The sequence below is a fragment of the Sinocyclocheilus grahami genome, unplaced genomic scaffold (genome assembly GCF_001515645.1).
Source record: "Sinocyclocheilus grahami isolate Dianchi unplaced genomic scaffold, SAMN03320097.WGS_v1.1 scaffold892.1, whole genome shotgun sequence".
NCBI classification, from domain to species: domain Eukaryota; kingdom Metazoa; phylum Chordata; class Actinopteri; order Cypriniformes; family Cyprinidae; genus Sinocyclocheilus; species Sinocyclocheilus grahami.
This window is the reverse complement of record NW_015506071.1, coordinates 146,498-164,785: the sequence shown is the minus strand read 5'-3', so window position 1 is coordinate 164,785 and position 18,288 is coordinate 146,498. Positions and strand designations below refer to the sequence as shown.

Sequence of the window (18,288 nt, the reverse complement as noted above, 5' to 3'; positions counted from 1 at the left end):
TCCTATGATGCAAAGCTGAATTTTCAGCATCATTACCCCAGTCTTCAGTGTCACAGTATCCTTCAGAAATCATTCTAATGCACTGTAAAAAAAAAAAAGAAAAGAAAAAAAATATATATATAATAAATAATAATTAATAAATAATAAATAATAAACAATAAATAATAATAAATAAATAAATCACAGTTGTAAATAAAGATTAATTGGAGCATGTTTTCAAAGAAAATACCATAATACTACAAAGTAAATACTCATATTTTTTAATTGAATGTTTAATTCAGTGCTGTATTTGATGTTTCTTTGTACTTATTTGTGAAATTTACCAGAAATTTCTTTGTGAAAATTGTTTCTACACCATATTTTTTTTTCCAGTTTATGCTGATTTGTTGCTCAGAAACATTTTTTATTATTATCAGTTTTGAAAATAGCTGTGCATTTTTCAGGAATTGATTTATTTTTTTGAAATCTTATTGCCTAAAATCTTTTGTAACATTATAAATGTCTTTATAAATGTAATGCATCCTTGCTAAATGAAAGTATTCATTTGAAAAAAAAAAAAAACTGACCTCAAACATTTAAACAGTATAACATTTTTTGTTATTATTACTATTATTATTAATGATTCAGAGGAGGACACTGACAGTCCTGAAACTAACAGAGCAACTAAAAAAAAACATTTGAACAGTTGAATATAAATATTATTATTACTAACGATTTTTATACAGTTTCTGAAATCAATTCACTTCAGTTATAAATAATATACAGCATAAACCTACACATTTCCACCAGGGATGAGTTCAATCAAAAACAAAAAGATGAATAGTTTTTGGCCTGTTTTTTTGGCATCTAACAGGCCTATCACGCAGGCATCTGCTGTGTCCTTACAGACACGCTTCTGGAGTACGCCAGCTACAGGTGTGGTCCTCTTCTCCCCTCTCATCTAATTCCCTTCAACCCTGACACACGCCGAACGCCTGCCATCTAATGTGCCACACACACCGTTCACACACAGGCATGCTTGAACCAAGCCGCACACTGCATGTCCTTACCCCTCGACCCTGACACACGCTAAACTGCCTAACTGATAGCACCCAGCCTCACCATTCCCCACCTAAATCCACCAGACCAACACACACACACTCTTCATCAAACTGACATGCATTCCGACAGATGCAACCTTGAACGCAAACATTCCTCTAACATCTCCTCCAATGCTTTACTATTGCTCCTCACATTGCATAAATGACACAAAACTCCTTTAACCTGACCTTTCATACAAAAAAGTATTGTATGTAATGTCATTGCATTAGATACAAAAATATCAAACAAATGATGCCAGAGCTTTTCTCAGAACAAACGACATTATTCTAGGCCATTTTGTTGCAGTGATTTGATTGGATGCGTGAAGTCAGATGACATTACAGTAACATGAGACACTAATGTTTGACAGATCTAAATGCATTTGATTACATGCCACTTTTGTGAAATGTTTTTCTTGACAAGTCACTTTCTTTAAAATAAAGGTCACTTGGTTTGATACGTTCAGCTTTTTTAAGTGCAACTGAAGTGTCAACTGTCAACGGGTCAGTGATATGACATTCCTTTTCTTTCTCCAGATCCAAGTTATATATAAAAATGTGTTTCATACATACAATGGTTTGGATAACTACTTTGACAGAAGTAGTTTGACTCAATCTTTTATTGTTTCTTTGACAAATTAGCCATTTGAAAAAAAAAAATGTTGTCCTCTAGAAGTCAGTGTGTTACCAACATGCAGGAGTTGTTATGTGAAAATTATACATAAAAAAGGAAATTTTATTACCCTTACACCCACAAGGTCATTACCCTCAGCAGGTTTTGTTTCTTTTTTAAATTATTATATATTTAACCTCCTACTTTGACAGAAGTAGTTTGACTCAATCTTTTATTGTTTCTTTGACAAATTAGCCATTTGAAAAAAAAAAAATGTTGTCCTCTAGAAGTCAGTGTGTTACCAACATGCAGGAGTTGTTATGTGAAAATTATACATAAAAAAGGAAATTTTATTACCCTTACACCCACAAGGTCATTACCCTCAGCAGGTTTTGTTTCTTTTTTAAATTATTATATATTTAACCTTGCAACGGCATGTTTTGTTCAAGTTAAATGCTCTGTACAGTCAGATTTGTTAAATGAAATTCATATAAATTAGTTAATTTCACTCAAACATTAGTGAAAGTTCATTGCACTTAATAGAAAAAGTTATGTGAACTCAATAACTGATTATAGTAAACAGAACTCAAACTGCTTTGTTTGATGACACTTGTATTAGCACATATTTGTTGTAGCTAGCGGTTAACTTTAAAAGAGTATAGCGTCAATGTGATTAAATGCTTTTAATCAATACGATTAAGTTTCATCAACATACAATAATTGAGTGGAGTTCAATTGTATTGCAGGCGATATTCTTTTAGTGAATTTAAATGAAATGAGTTTACAGTACTCATAAATACACTGTAAAAATATCCATAAAAATAGGGTTCAATGTACAGTATTAATATGAAGGAATTTTCCATATTGATTTTTTTACAGATGTTTCACCTGTATTTTGAATTTTCATTTTGTTGTATTTTAATTTCAGAAAACTTTTGTGTGTTTTTGTGTGTAACAGTGTATTCTAAACTTAAATTAATCAAGGTAATCTGTTTTCTCATTTGGGTTTTACTTTTATATTTATATGTATTTTGAAAATAATACTTAAGGTGTAAAAATAATACTTAAGAATACTCAAGATGAGTTTTTACTTCATGTTTTCACCGCTTTATATTTATGCAGTGGAAAAAAATATATGCGCTACTGTTCAGCTGTACAGTTTTTTTTTTTAACAAAGTTAATAATTTTTTTATTTAGCAAAGATGAATTATATAGATCTGAAGTGACAGTAAAGACTTTGATATTGTTACAAAATATTTCTGTTTCAAATAAACGCTCTACTTTCATCAAAGAGTCCTGACAAAAATATATATACATATCATGGTTTCCACAAAAATATTATTAAAAATATAATGACAATAATAAGAAATGCACCAAATATTAGAATGATTTCCGAATGACCATGTGACAGCTGAAAATTTAGCATTGCATCACAGCAATAAATTACATTTTAAGATCTATTAACATAGAAAACACTTATTTAAAATTATTATATTAAATGATTATTTTAACATTTTAAAATGCAGCTTTGGTGAGCATAGAGACTTCTGTACTGACCCCAATCCTTCAAATATATTGTAAGAAAAAAAATTGTCATCTCCCATATATGTTTTACTTTAAAAGACTTCACATTTGTAAGTTTTTCTGCTCTGAAGCATTAGCCCGCCCCAATAATAATTTTGTGTCATGACAGATAAGGAACAGCTGTGGCTGAAACCCCTGCGACCTGCAGCTCCCACCGCAAGCTGAACAAACCTGTACAAACTCAGTTTCAAGAACGTTTTCATCTGTTTTAGGAGCACTCGACTTTCATACACACATTATTCAGCAATGAACGGTGAATATATTGCAAATGATCAGGTAATAGTGCTTTAAGTTTTGCATAGAGTGACCTAGAGTGTGAAAACAGGCCAAAAGCACTAAATTAAAGTCTATTCTCAGCCACTCAGTTTAAACACTACATGATTATGATTGCATGTGCACCACACACACACACACACACACTTGACAGTAAAGTAATATATCTGCGCTGCATAGGAGCTGGAAGTGGGAGCTGAGAGTGGGCCGCACATCCTCAGCCTTGAGGAAGGGTGTAATTGTGAAGGCCAGATATGAGAGGGGCTCATTTACAAAACAGAGGAGGAGGGAGACGAGGAAGAGAGATGACGTTTGGCCGTAGCTTGTCGATTGGCCTTGAGAAACAAGGTACGTGCCCTGCACCCCCGACCACAAATACAACCGTGATGCAAATGCTGACAACCAAGAATTAGTCCTATGATAACCCAAGCAGGACATGGTCATAGAGTTCAGAAGTCTCTTTTACTCTTGCTCTTGCCATAACTGTCCTTGTCGAGGTTAGAAGATGCAGAGATTGATACTCTTAACCCTGTAATATGCTGACATATGAAATAATAAAATAAAATAAAAATTTAATAATAAAAAAATGGCTTTTATGGTCCATGTAGTATGATATAGTAAGAATGTGGTGCTCATAGTCGAGAAGGAAAATCAGTTTTATTCAGAGGCCCAAACTGAGCAAAAATATGTAATCTGGTGCATTTACTGATAATGACCAAAAATAAGATGAAATTCTGATAGCTTGTAGTGTTAATCAATGAGATCTTTATAACAGTATAGCAAACTACTTACAGTTTTTCTCAGTCGGTTTGGTGCATTTCTGCATTTGTAATGTGTGTTTATTTTATTTTTTGGTCAGACCACTAGTAAAAGTGTAACTGGGAATTCTATCAAGTCTCTTTCAATCAATATCCCATATACAGTAATGTGTAAATTTGTACTTTTGAAATGGATATATAGCATACATAAACATATGGCATACTGTTCAAACAGTAACTGTCATCCAAAATGTTGCCATAGTTTACTTTACAGTAAGTAATACTAACAAAGTGCACTGTTATATTGACAACATGACTAAGCATTTTGACTATCTTGTTTGTGAACAGTGGCACAAGTAATTTTCATTCTGATGGCACTGATATGTTCATTGACATAAATACTTAATTTTGAGAGATGAACTAAAGATTTTGAGTAAGTTACAGGCATCTGCAGGTTATCCATTGTGTGGTGCTGTTTGTACGAATTGTCTTGAGAAATGCACATACTTTTTTGCAAATATTAAGGATGATTTGAGAAATGCTCCAAAGCGACTGAGAAAAACTGTAAATAAAATGCTTAAATCAGTTGTCACTCTATATCTCCCAATAATGACTTTTTACTGTAAAATGATATTTAAATGCTTAGTTTTATTATCAGAGCTCTGTAGCTATAATTTTTGGGTGCAAAACATATAATGCAATGCAATACATTACTTACAATATGTTAACTAACAATAAGTTATTCTTATGTTTACTTTATAAAGATTACCACTACCTAAAAGCGTCACAATTATACTAAAAGACATTTAGAGGCCTTAGAAATTTGTATATCAAATATGATACATAAATGAGACTTTATAGGGTTACAAATGTCTGCCAGAGCAGCTGTGAAGCATGAAGCTATGTGTCTTTACAGACATATATAAATGAGAAAAATGTGAATTCATAATATAAAATATAGATAGATAGAATCTCTGCACATCCACATGCAGAAGAAAGAAAGTCATACAGGTTTGGAACGACAGGCGAGTAAATGATGACCAGCTTTTCATTTTCGGATGAGTTTTTGCTTTAAATAGCCCATGAGTTCAGTTCACCAGGCAGGTCAGAAGGGTTTTCATGTAGTCAGCATGAATGAAGATGTGTTGGGACAGTAAGATTGTTTTGTCTTTATGGCAGGATGACTGTTGTGTCATGTCTCTACTTAAATGATAAGATGCATTAGAAAAACACTCATATCAAAGCTCAGTGCTCCGTATGATTCATAAACACATGCACACTGAACAGAGCGTGTTGTCTTCATGCACCATTCTGATCCAAATACCTTTCTGAGCATTTACTGGCTATGATTCATATTTATTTAAAATCTGACCAATTTCCAAATAAATCTTCTTCTTTTTTTCCTTTTAATAAATATATTTTTCTAATAAATATAACACTTGAGACCTGACAAGAAAATAAAAATTGTATTAATATAAAGCAATATTATATCCATAACCTTCCTTAGAGATAACAAATCATTAAATAAGCTAATATTTGATTCTGACTCAGTTTTCTCCCTCTGCTGTGTTTGTGAAAGGATGTTTGAGCATTATGGGAGTTCAAACACCTGCTCGCTGCATATTAGACCTGACAGACAGTTATTTTCATGCCATATGTCTTCTACTCAGCTTCTTGGGAAAAACCTTCTGCTTTGCTAGAGACTACTCAGAAATCAACAAACAAGTCTCTACTAATTGCCCTCTACTATTGCAACAAAAACTGTCCTTCAGAGCTGAAAACCATTATGCAATGGATGAACCTTCTCACTGAATATTCAGCATCTCACAAATCCTGATGCACCTACACCAGCGTCGGAAATTAACGGGGACTTGGAGTAAAAATGCCACTAAACTGAACCAAAATGCCCCCCAAATTCAAGATAAGTAGGGAAATGCCCCTGCACAGTTAAATTAAATTATGACTGCAGCGACTGAAGATTCTAATGCATAAAAAGCAATAGACTAATTCATAAATGGCTCTTAGCTTGTTTTGTCCAGAATCTGATGTGCCGTTTCCCCAAACACATCTTTTTAATAAATAGTGTGTACTATATTTTGATTGTTTTTATTTTAAAATGATGTATTTAACTTTTTTTTTGTGATTTATTAGCATTTCTTCAAATCACACACTACCACCTGCAGTTCCCTCATGACTCCCAATTTGACAACCCTTGCTCTAGAATATCAACTTAACCACAATCAATATATATGTCTGCGAGATGGGTATTATTTGCAACCTTAAAAATCAGTTGAGTCAGAGGGTCAGTGAGGCCTGTTAGTCGTCTTTCTCTGTCAAATGTGTGTTTACACGACCTGGACAAGCCTGTGCTCAGTGAGGCGGCACTATCAGTCCATAAATATTGTTCATTCTGCAATGACGGACTCTCTGTGCAACACATGCACAGTTTAGTTTGGGGTGGATTGATGAGAACCCTTCATGGAGGTGCCATTAGTCTGTTTGTGTTTAAATGATGAAACTCCAGTGTCTTTGGCACAAGCATACTGGGCAAGCCATTGACTGGATGGGGTCAAGCTCATCTCTATTAGTGAGGAACAGAATCTGCTGACTTGTAAGGACAGGTCAAAGTGATGTCAATTCAACCTGAAGGGAGGAGATTAGAAAAATACAGAAAAATCACATTATTCATGAAAAATAAATGATTGTTTTTATAGTGTGCACAGTACATAAATCGTATATGGAACAGGGCCTAAAACTCTTTATTTTATTTTTGCAAACTCATGAAAGACCCTCGTCATCCACCTAAATGAGACCAAACTATATGCAGTTTTGTGTTCCTTTTATGTCATTCGAGGTCTAAGTTTTGCTAATCTAAACAGTATAAAACCCTCATTTATGTGATTTTATTTTCCAGCAATACACATTATAATCATTAAACATCAAAATTAGCTATTTGATCAAATTTGTATGAACATGTAATCATGAAATAAAATACAAAAACTATGTCAGAACAGGTAATGTGGTTGCAAGTAAGAGGGTTGAATATTAAGTCTAAATTGAGCTGAGTTCAGTTGGTTTGAGGCCAATGTGTTGAGTAAAATATATATTGAACAAAAAAAAAATTATTTGAAAATTTTTCTTATAATGACTTGGTAACAGGGTTGAATTGTCACAATGGAATGAAATTATTTACTTGTCCTATCATGCTGTATAAAAGGACCAAATTATTAATTGAATTATGATTAAAATTACTATTAAATCAAATAAATTTAGCATGTTATAATGTTGAAGAATGTCGCTTTTTTGCAGTGGGGAAGATCATTCGGTAACAGGGTTGAACTCAATATTTGGATACAGCCTATTAGTTATATAGTTATTATTAATTAAGATTAATTTTCAAAATTACTTATTACAATTAGTTATCTGTATACACTGTATAGCTTTTTTTTGTTTTTACAAAACCCAGTTTTTTCATGTATTATATTCTATTTCATTTCACACTTTTTTTTTAAAGATTATACATTTATTGTATTCTATTTTTATTATCATTATAATTATGTGTGTATATAAACAACTCCTCGTTTGTTTCGGTCATCACTTGATTGATATTGATTTTACCATAAAATTGAACTATGAGAAATGGTTAAGATACATCACCAATTTGATGAGCCATCTTTCATACCCAAGTGATTTATGTTAGATTCTAGTTTATCAAACATGTTTAACAAACATTTCTCACATTTTTTGCAGTTTGTTAATAAAGTGGCCAGCATGCATATTTTTGATACATGTAGTCCATGATGCTGCAAAACTCAACAGCAAAATGTGTAGAGATGACAAGACATGGTTTCACAGTTGCATAAGATTCACATTTATTTGGTTTCAAGTCCTAAAACATTCTAAACATGCTTTTATAACACACATGGGTCACATTCTTCACAGGTAGTAAAAGTCAGAGGAGCAGAAAAAAGAGTTTGTGACACGGGTTAGGAAAAGCACCTCAGACAACACTCCCAAAAACCATCCCGCCAGATGCCTAATACAAAAACAAACACAAACAGACAGGAGTTAATTTAGCATGTACTAGTGTTGTTTTGGGGTTTTCAGAAGTGTGTCTATTCCCTGAGATATCACCCATGTTTCAAAACCTCTCATCTGGCTCTGTATGGTTTGCTCGAGCCCCAACATTCACCAATGTTTCTTCTAATAAGATTGCCACTGGATCAAGAAGAATCCCAAAGAGAACTGGTAAAAGACTGAAATAAGTTCCCTGGCTATGTAAAACTGACAGCACTTTGATAGTCTTTCAATAACCAATCAGCATACCCGTAACAATCAAGAAAGAATTCTGATTGGCTGAAAAGTGTCAAAGCATTAACATGATTACAATGGACTGACAAAAAACTTGTAAACAGTTGAGAAATAATAATAAAGTCATATAGACAAAAAAATACATTCTTCATGAAAACAATTCACAAACAGTGTTTACAACTAGGAATATAATACTGTTCATTTCACATGTTATAATTGCACTGAGAAATGGTCTTCATTGAAGAGTGAGGTAAATATGCAGCATCTGATGTCTATCAGGCATTACTTTAGGAATTATTTTAAAGGGGTCCTATTATGCTCTTTTACAAAGTCTTGATTTGGTTTTGGGGGTGTATTAGAACAGGCTCTCATACTAGGTTGTTGGAAAAACACATTTTACACATATTTTACATTATTACAACACCTCTCTCCCCAGTCTGGCATGAACTGCTCGAATAGTTCCTGTATCAAATGAAGGCCCACCTTCTGAAATACAAAATGTGCTGTGATTGGTTAGCCGGGCCAGTGTGTGCTGTGATTGGCAGCACTCGGGCACCTGGTCGGGAGATGTCACGCCCCTTACCATAGCCCCCTGCGAGCTTCAGTGTAAATATTGCGTCAAAATCAAATCAATTTGAGCGCGATTTAAACCCGGATGATTGTAACCACTCTAAGTTCGTCTGCCTTGGGAAAGCTAGCGTGTCTCCGACATAGTGATAACACTCGTTGCCTTCTCTAGTGCAGCTCAACCAGGTCTCGTCCCATTCGTCGATATTTGTGATATCACAAATCCCGGAAAATATGCGTTGTAGTCCAAACGAGGCGTTCCTTGTAGTTTTTGAAAAGGGATTTCTGTTAAATAAAATATCTCCTTTTGGAGTGGACTTTGAGCTTTGTAACTTTGCAGACCTTTTTTATGCTCATACAGCAACATTACAGACTAACTAAAGTTGAAAAAGTGAAAAAGCATAATAGGACCCCTTTAAGACAATGACGGAATATGATTGATGAAAACTATTATCTCAATTTCTGAAGTTTCCAGAACGGCATATGAGACGGTCAAAGAAACAGCGGTGCTTTGAAACCAATAAATAACGATGAATACTTTTCCTTAATGAAAGCACGCTACATGATGACACACAAAAGAGGTAGTTTCAAAGAAAAATGTATAAAAAGAAACAAACACATCGGACACATCGTCAAATATGAAGGAACGACAGAAAACAAAGACCTAGATGGAGAGTGTGGCACTTTTAAAGGTCTGCTATGAGATTCAAAAGCTTCCTTCAAAAGCCAGATTAACAAAACGGTAAAAAAGAGGGATATTCCTGAGAGACCAAGCCGGTAACAACAATGCAGGTCTGAGAAACTCAATTCAGGAAGGCTGGCGTTTAAAGCAGTTTTGTTCACGATAAATCTCCACCTTCGATTCTATTCTGACGACACATCGGACACATCGTCAAATATGAAGGAACGACAGAAAACAAAGACCTAGATGGAGAGTGTGGCACTTTTAAAGGTCTGCTATGAGATTCAAAAGCTTCCTTCAAAAGCCAGATTAACAAAACGGTAAAAAAAGAGGGATATTCCTGAGAGACCAAGCCGGTAACAACAATGCAGGTCTGAGAAACTCAATTCAGGAAGGCTGGCGTTTAAAGCAGTTTTGTTCACGATAAATCTCCACCTTCGATTCTATTCTGACATGGGCGATGGCTTACAAATGTGTACTTTCATAGACTAAGTCGGTGTGTTTGGAGCTTTTACCTGTAACAAACACTCCCACCGTATCAAGAGTTTTAGTCTGACATTTAGCTAGCTCACACTCCAAAACAAGCCCTCGTCAAGAAAACAGTCATGATATCTACCACAGTGAACGATGTACAAAATGAAACGACAACAAATGAAGGGACAAACGAATGCGGTGTGGGATGGATGAAACGTTTAAGATTAAGGACACATCATACAGACAGATGTGTAGCGTCCACCAAAACAACACAACACCAAATGTTGCCACCGAGGTTTAGCTGCACTTGAGATGGGGCATTACCAGGCTGAACGTGCGTCTTTGGTATGGGCCCCTTTGTCATTGTCTGGTGCAAATATGTAAACATCACGACGCATATCGAACATGTTTGGAATGTCTGAAATGATGAGAGTTACAGCGAGCACATCCACTGACGCCTTGGTAAAATACCAACCAAGGAAAAGAATCGTAACGAAAACCTCCAAGGCATCGGATGGCTTGTCATAACCGGACTAGCTAGCTAGTCATGTTTTTTTCCTCTAATCGGGTTTACAGTAATACTCAAAACCAAAACAAAATACTCTTCAAAACAACACTTCCCCCTCCCCAGTTTCATAAAAAGAAAAAAAAAACATCTAAAAGGACCTACAATGTCCAGAATACTACAAACTACTAAACCTACAAGTACATCAGCACTGCGATATTTGAGAGAAATGCGAGTGAATTATAAAAACAGTAACTTTACCCTGTTTAAAATGTGAGGGAAGGAACCAGCAGCAGAGGAAACTAAACCATTAGGAAATTCGTTTTTTCGTCACATCTGTACTCAAATAAATGCCCTTTATTAAAGTTTGAGAGCATTTGGCGGATACATTTCAGAACTTTGCAATCAAATCTGATGCTAATGCTAATGATTCACGGTGACTGAATCTCTCCAATGCTCAATTTCAGCTGATAAATACTTCCAAAGGCCAAACTCTACATCCTTCAACGAGTACTCCAAATTAAGGAACCAAGTGTTTTCTGAAATAAGACAGCCAATACACCACATTTCACTGCCAGACTGAGTGCAAACCATGTGGAGTGTGCAGTTTGATGACAGAAACGGCTGTTCTCCTCAGAAGTCTCTCGTGTTTTCAACAAGGGTGAGCAGAGCAGGGATTACTTCCCTCCAAATTTGCATAACACTTTGGTCAAAAAAAAGAAGGAAAAAAAAAGAGAAAGAAATCAACAAAAACAATATTAACAGACACATTCTGTTGTCGTTTCGTCCCCAGCCTATGATTGTGAAACATACCCGTACACCTCTCTTCTGTGTAAACAATCACGCTCTCCATCCCGGCCTTGTATGGTAAGATAAAACCCATGTGTTAAGAGGTTACGTGACTACCGAGCGTATGTTTGAGAACTGCAGCGCACCGCAAATGCGTAAGAAATGACAAGACGGTCTCAAACTCAAGGCACAGTGTCGACGTTAACGGCCCGGTGCGTCACAAAACAGAGAGGGAGCACGTGAAATGCTTTCTTCCTGAGGTAGTCTTTCAATAAAACAATTCCTTTCATACATATCTGTCCCCATCAGCAGAAAGTGAACAGAAGTATAAAATAAAACCAAGCAGTAGATCTAATCCGATCAGTGGTTACACGTCACATATCGCAGGTGGACTGAAGCGTGTGAAATCCACTGCGCTTTTTGTGCATTTTCATTTGAAAAGGAGCATGTGCACAGTGTGGATCAACATACATTCAGCTCTGTCTGGTAATAAATAGAGAGAAAAAACAACACTAATCTAAACAAAATGCATAAAATAGTTTCTTGTCACATTCATGAGAGGAGAAGGAGGAGGAGGAGGGTACCGGGAGTCCCACCCCCAAATAACACCCTGCCCCCGTGCAATAGATGGGGAGGGTGTTTTCAAGGGAGGTGGGGCTAGTTGGCAGGGGCGGTACCCTTTGTCACACAGGGGGAGGAGCCTGTCCTGTAGTTGTTCAGACTTGATTTACAGGAGTGCAATACTGCCTTAAACAGCAGAGGGAGCTGCTCCAAAGGGATGTTGACCAACTTCCCTGAATAGCGAGGGGAGAATTGTGAGATCTGACCGTTAAACGGATGCAATTCTTATTCAAATACATGAAATGTCTTGTTTTTGGACTTACCTGCAATGCAGCGGATTTCTGGCAGACACATCATGATCTCGGGAAAGCGTTTGGGCTGGTGAGGGTACTTGTACTCAGTGTAATCCTGACAAACGTACCAATAACGTTTGTTCAACTGCTCCAGCTGGGTCACATTGGTCAGACCGCGGATATCTAGACACATACAAAGAAATATCATGATGCTGGACACTTATGAAGAAATATATGAAAATGAAATGTGCTTTTCTGTTTCGTGTCATTATGGCTCTATTATTGTTGATTCTGAAGATCTCTATAATCTGTTTATGTGCTCAGTGAGCAGTGATTATCATAAGATAAGTCAGAAGAGCATCAGCATACAGTATACTGTATAATGTAATATTGTATTAAAATGGAAATACTTGCTGTTTTACCTTGGTTGAGGAAGTTGATGGCCTTCATGCAGGCATATTCCTCATTGCTGACCTTCAGCTGATGGAACTTACGGAACAGATAGATCAGCTTCTCCATCACCTCCATCCCATCCTCACTGAAACTACACACACAAACAATTCATCAATCAACTATAGATCTAACAACTGACCTCACAGCTACGTCAACAGGGTCCAATTCATGTTGACAGCACTGATGTGATCAGAACAATATGTGGATCATATTTGAACCAACATCTCCCACATAAGCAGCAAAGTTCAATCACTTCATAAAATCTAAATAAATCAGATTGTTTTTCCCATGTGACATGTGACATAGATCTGTTTTTATGACTGAGTGAACAGAACAAAAAACAGACTGAATCTGAAATGTTCCATTCTAATCAGAATAGCACTTTCATATTGAAATAAATCAGACATGTATCTTATATTTTAGCAATGTGAGGTCAGTGTAAATAGTAATTTAATAGATTTTTATAGTAACATAACTCAACAGCTGTCATAACTGCGTGTTTGAATGATCACATTTTAGAAAATGATATTAATTTTATTATATAAATTACATTTTATATGATATATTTATGAATAATCAAGAGCATTACTATATAACAATATATACATACAATTATACATATATAGAAATGTCTGAAATGTTCTGACACCTGCTTTGAAAAAATATGAATGTTATGAAGTTATAGTAGTATTTTCATAAAATGAAATGTGAAACCATGAGAGTGTTTAATAAACCCGTGACTAATGTTGGTCTATCATCTGATTCCACACAAGCATATGCTATGTGATCATAGCCATTATTATGTTACTAATGATTTAAGAATATGTTTGAATAGGATACCACATAAATCATGTAATAATAGAAATAAAATAAGAATTAATGTGATAAAGCACAGCATGAGACGTATCTTGGTGCTAAATTACTTCATAAAGCCATCACAAAAGAGTGAACCCATGACACGACGTACCAGCACCATTCAGTTCAAGTGCTTTTCTCTGCCTTCGTGACTCTATTCTACTTTTCTGAATCTGATCCTGATCGTTTATCTGCTGCTCTCCTTTAATTACTCCAGACTCTTTGAACTCTCTCCCTAAAGGCAGGTCATGATCTTCAGCGTGTACCTGCACAGTAAATGGGAATGTTTCACTACCTCAGACCTGCATTTCCACCCAGCATGCAACAGTAAATCTATCCAGGAGATCAAGAAGAGACGTTCAGAGGTCAGGTGATTGCAGACTAATTTACACACACCACATTCACTCCCCTCCTCCATGTCAGCACTAGTATTTCACTCGTAAGGCTACGGGTATATTATATTATCATGTATTATTTATAGTATTATTATCATGGCTCTAGAAATGTGCACAAGGGCCTGGAATTAGACCAAAATGCAAATATAAAGATATCAATAATGTTACAAAAGATTTCTATAAAAAAAAAATGTAGCACAGTTTCCACAAAATGATTAAGCTGCACAAATGTTTTCAACATTGATAATAATAAGAAATGTTTCTTTGAGCAGCAAATCAGTATATAAGAATGATTTCTGAAGGATCACGTGACACTGAAGACTGGAGAAATGATGCTGAAAACTTAGCTTTGATCACAGGAATAAATTACATTTTTAAATATATTCAAATAGAAAAAAGGTATATCTATAAATAATACAAAAATTAAATAAATAAATAAAAAATAAACAAATACTTATTTTACACAAAATTTGCAATTAAAATATACATTATATAAAACATAATTTATCCTTTCACTCAGATTAATCAGTTATACTAATTAAGACAATCTGTAAAAAAAAAAAAAAAATGCCACAGTGCATCTCAAGTTTATTACAAACATGAAAGACAAACATTTTGGAGGAGAATACAGGGAGAGGACAGACAGACATAACACGTCTGTTTCACTGCCTCTCTCCCACATACACACACAGTGGTCTCCACCTCCATACAGAGATGCCTGAGAGTACCTGAAGCATGGAGAACAGTCTAACTATCGTGATTTAGCACTAGTAGGGATCACAACAAGCCCTACATGCACAGAAGAGCAGCAAAGAGATATTTCTCAGGCCCAGATACTTATTAGCAGTATCTGATGAATCAATGTATTGAATCGTTTTTATTAATGATCCAAACCGATCAGCAACATGCTTGGAAATCATAGAACAGGGAATAAAAGGTGTGTGACATAAGCTCTATATTCCTCACCTCTGCAGCTCGTCGTCTGACGGGGTGTATTTGTCGGTGACGTTGGCGAGATCGCCCAGCACCTGGGCGCTGTAGACTGTCAGACAGGCCAGCAGGATGAGCTCCTGCCAGGTGGCGCTCAGGAGCCGCGTGTAGTCCTCGATGGACAGCTCGCAGAAGAAAGGAAGCTTCTTGATCCAGGAAATCTGTCTGAAGAGAAGTTCATCCGCCAGCCGACACAATAGCGCAAACAGCTCCACCTGAGTGACCCGATACCTGCAAAAAAGAGCATTATGTGAGCATTAGTACATTTTAAGAATGTTAAACACTGTTTTAAAATGAATGATGGCCTGCATGGCTGTTGAATGAATGAGGTGTTGTTTACCCGTCCTCAATGAGCATGGGTGTGCCCAGTGGGGCCAGTTCCTCTGCTGCCACCAGCTGGCTGATGAGAGTATGACTCTGGGGGTACAGACTCCGCGGCTGGGAAGCGTATCCAAACAAGTGAGGCAGGAACTGGTAGTGCTGGGCCATTGCGTTGCCAATGTACTGTTCCCTCAAAGCAGCAGTGTAGCCATTCAGCTCCACTGAGCGACTGTGTGGGAAAGAAATGGAAAGGAAGAGGAGGAACAAAAGAAATATAGTTTACAATACTTTTTTTATTTAATGCATTTGAGGCAAATACAAAGGAATCCAGTCTTTTGATTCGTGTTCATTGTAGCTAAAGCCTGTAATCTAAATTTGTAATCTAACATGTAATCTAAAAGTAATATAAAAATCTAAATGTAATCTAATCTGTAAATTTGTCCTTTTGCGTTTTGTGAATTATTCCCACAAACTGCTGCTTTTGCAGCGGAGAAGGGAATACTCACTTGGATGAAAGTGTGGATACAGGAGATGGCTGATTCCCATCAGAGACGCCGTTGCCAGGGGAACTGTGGTCACTGTCGCCGTTGTTTCCCCAAGTGTGTTCCGGCATGTTGGCATCATCCTTAAACTCCTGTCCTGACATAATCCGTTCAATCTCCTCATCGGAAATCTGCGCAGAGAGATTTTTGATCAAAACTGTGCAAAATCTAGTACTGAATGAGACATTCGTTAGGACTAAAGGTGCAATCACATTTACAATTTTTCAGTTTTGCAGATGAGATAATTTAAATATGAATCCATATTATTTCGTGGGAGGGGCAAAGATTTCGCAACAGTTTTAGGGTGGTCACATGGATTTGCAAATTTTTGATCAAAATTCTAAAACTGTGCAAAATATTTAGTAAGACGCGTGGTCACATTTACCAGAATAGGATTCTACATGACGGGAAATTTTGGGAAAGATTTCTCTACATAGATTTATTTAGCCAATTTGCCATGTTGACCAACAGAAAGCTGCTTGGTATGAAAGTGACTTCTGTGTGAGCTGTGCTTATACATCACTACACTATTTAAAATAGACAATGGACCTTTTTGCCAACAAAAGTTTCGCAAAAATTCTCTAATGCAACCACACCTTAAAGAGATAGTTCATCCAAAAATATAAATTGTGTCATAATTTACATCCTCAAGTTGTCCCAAACCTGTATGAGTTTCTTTTTTTCTGTTGAACACAAAAACAGATATTTTGAAGAATGTTGGTCACCAAACAGTTGACGGTATCCATTGACCTCCATAGTATGGAAACATATTATGGAAGTCAATGGCTACCGTCAACTGCTTCAAAGTATCTTCTAACAGAAGAAATAAACTCATACAGGTTTGGAACAAGTGGAGAAAGACGTACAAAACACGATTCCATGAGCCTTATTTTCGCTTTTCATACAAATATGACAGAAAGAGACAAACCAGCATTTAAGTCAAGGCCGTGCACAATAATAAAAAAAAATCCCTTTTTAATACAGTTGATGGGTTCAAGCCATCTTTAATTCTGTGTAAGGTGAAGCAACCATTGTGTGTTCCAGAGGCAATTAGGCCGAGTCAATAAGATGGCGGTCTCTAGTTCTGGGATCAGGTGCAAACAAGAGCACTATATGGACTAACAAAGCCCACTTTGTCCTATCAAATACAACACAACAAATACAGCTCACCAGGGTAAACACTTCAATACACTAATACTGTTCACCGAATGTACTTAATGGAGCCTCAAGTCTAATATTCAGCAAGATGTCGGAGAAATACGAGGCAAAGATACATTTCGCATCTACAATAACAAACATTAATATCAAAAGCCAAGTTTTGGATTATTAGGCATGTCTAGGGTCACAAAAATAACTTATTCCCTCACATGAGAATTTAATACATTCACCTAACGCTGCTATTCACACAAATGCACAAAAGCAGCAAAACACAATGATTTTATGAGGTCAGCTGACAATGAATGCGAAGAATGACAAGGCAATCTATTCACCGGTGCTCTAGCCTTGAGAACAGTGACTCTTCTAATGAAATTAACATCTTTAAATTACGCTGAGGTCACAAGGCCATTTATCGGCACGTTGGGCTATTTAACCCAAAACTCGATTCCGCTCGTCTTCATATGCGCCGAAACTAATCAGCTCTATTTCCTCCATTCACGACTGGAGAGGGCATGAACGCAATCAACGTGGCTGCTTTAATACACGGTGGACACTAGAGACATAAAAGAGCGATGAGAAACTCGAGATGAATGGCAGGGCGGGGATGGAGTAATTCATTTGTGACTTTTAAAAAGTCCTAATGAAGAGAAATATAAGTATAGAACAGGGCACGGCATCTCATCAGATAGGAGAAGTCGATTTAGTTTGGAAAGAAAAGTGTTGGTGTGATGAAAGCGAATGAGGGGTTATGGGCACCTGTACAGGACCGATGCTTTTGTTCCTGCCTCCCGGCATGCCATCTTCTCTGATTGCTGAAAAACACAAAACCAAATAATGAGCTGAATGTCCATTTAAAAAGAATTTTACCTTCGAGATGAGACATTCTGCGTGCCTCTGAAATGCTTCGCCTCTTTTCAGCATTCAAATTGAAATGACTAAATTGCTTTGTATATGCCTCATGATTTAGATGTTAACCGCTGAAGGAACAAAAGAACAATTGCGGCATGCTTTCAACAACACCCAACTTTGGGGGAAGAAAACCAGACATTATAAAAGTGTGTCTAGAATCTAAGCTCAATACAGCT

General features: G+C 36.3%; 1 protein-coding gene across 1 annotated transcript in view; it reads right to left on the bottom strand.

Annotated features, from left to right (window-relative positions):
• Positions 1–12,230: 12,230 nt before the first annotated feature.
• nr6a1a (nuclear receptor subfamily 6, group A, member 1a) overlaps positions 12,231–18,288 on the bottom strand; it is an 88,524-nt gene continuing 82,466 nt past the window's right edge. The window contains exons 4-10 of the mRNA XM_016248809.1: positions 17,960–18,015; positions 16,010–16,176; positions 15,523–15,732; positions 15,159–15,413; positions 12,912–13,033; positions 12,520–12,672; positions 12,231–12,429 (exon numbers count right to left, since the gene is read on the bottom strand). Of these exons, the coding sequence (XP_016104295.1) occupies positions 12,293–12,429; positions 12,520–12,672; positions 12,912–13,033; positions 15,159–15,413; positions 15,523–15,732; positions 16,010–16,176; positions 17,960–18,015 (1,100 nt within the window). The 3' untranslated portion in view covers positions 12,231–12,292. The remainder of the gene's footprint in view (positions 12,430–12,519; positions 12,673–12,911; positions 13,034–15,158; positions 15,414–15,522; positions 15,733–16,009; positions 16,177–17,959; positions 18,016–18,288) is intronic.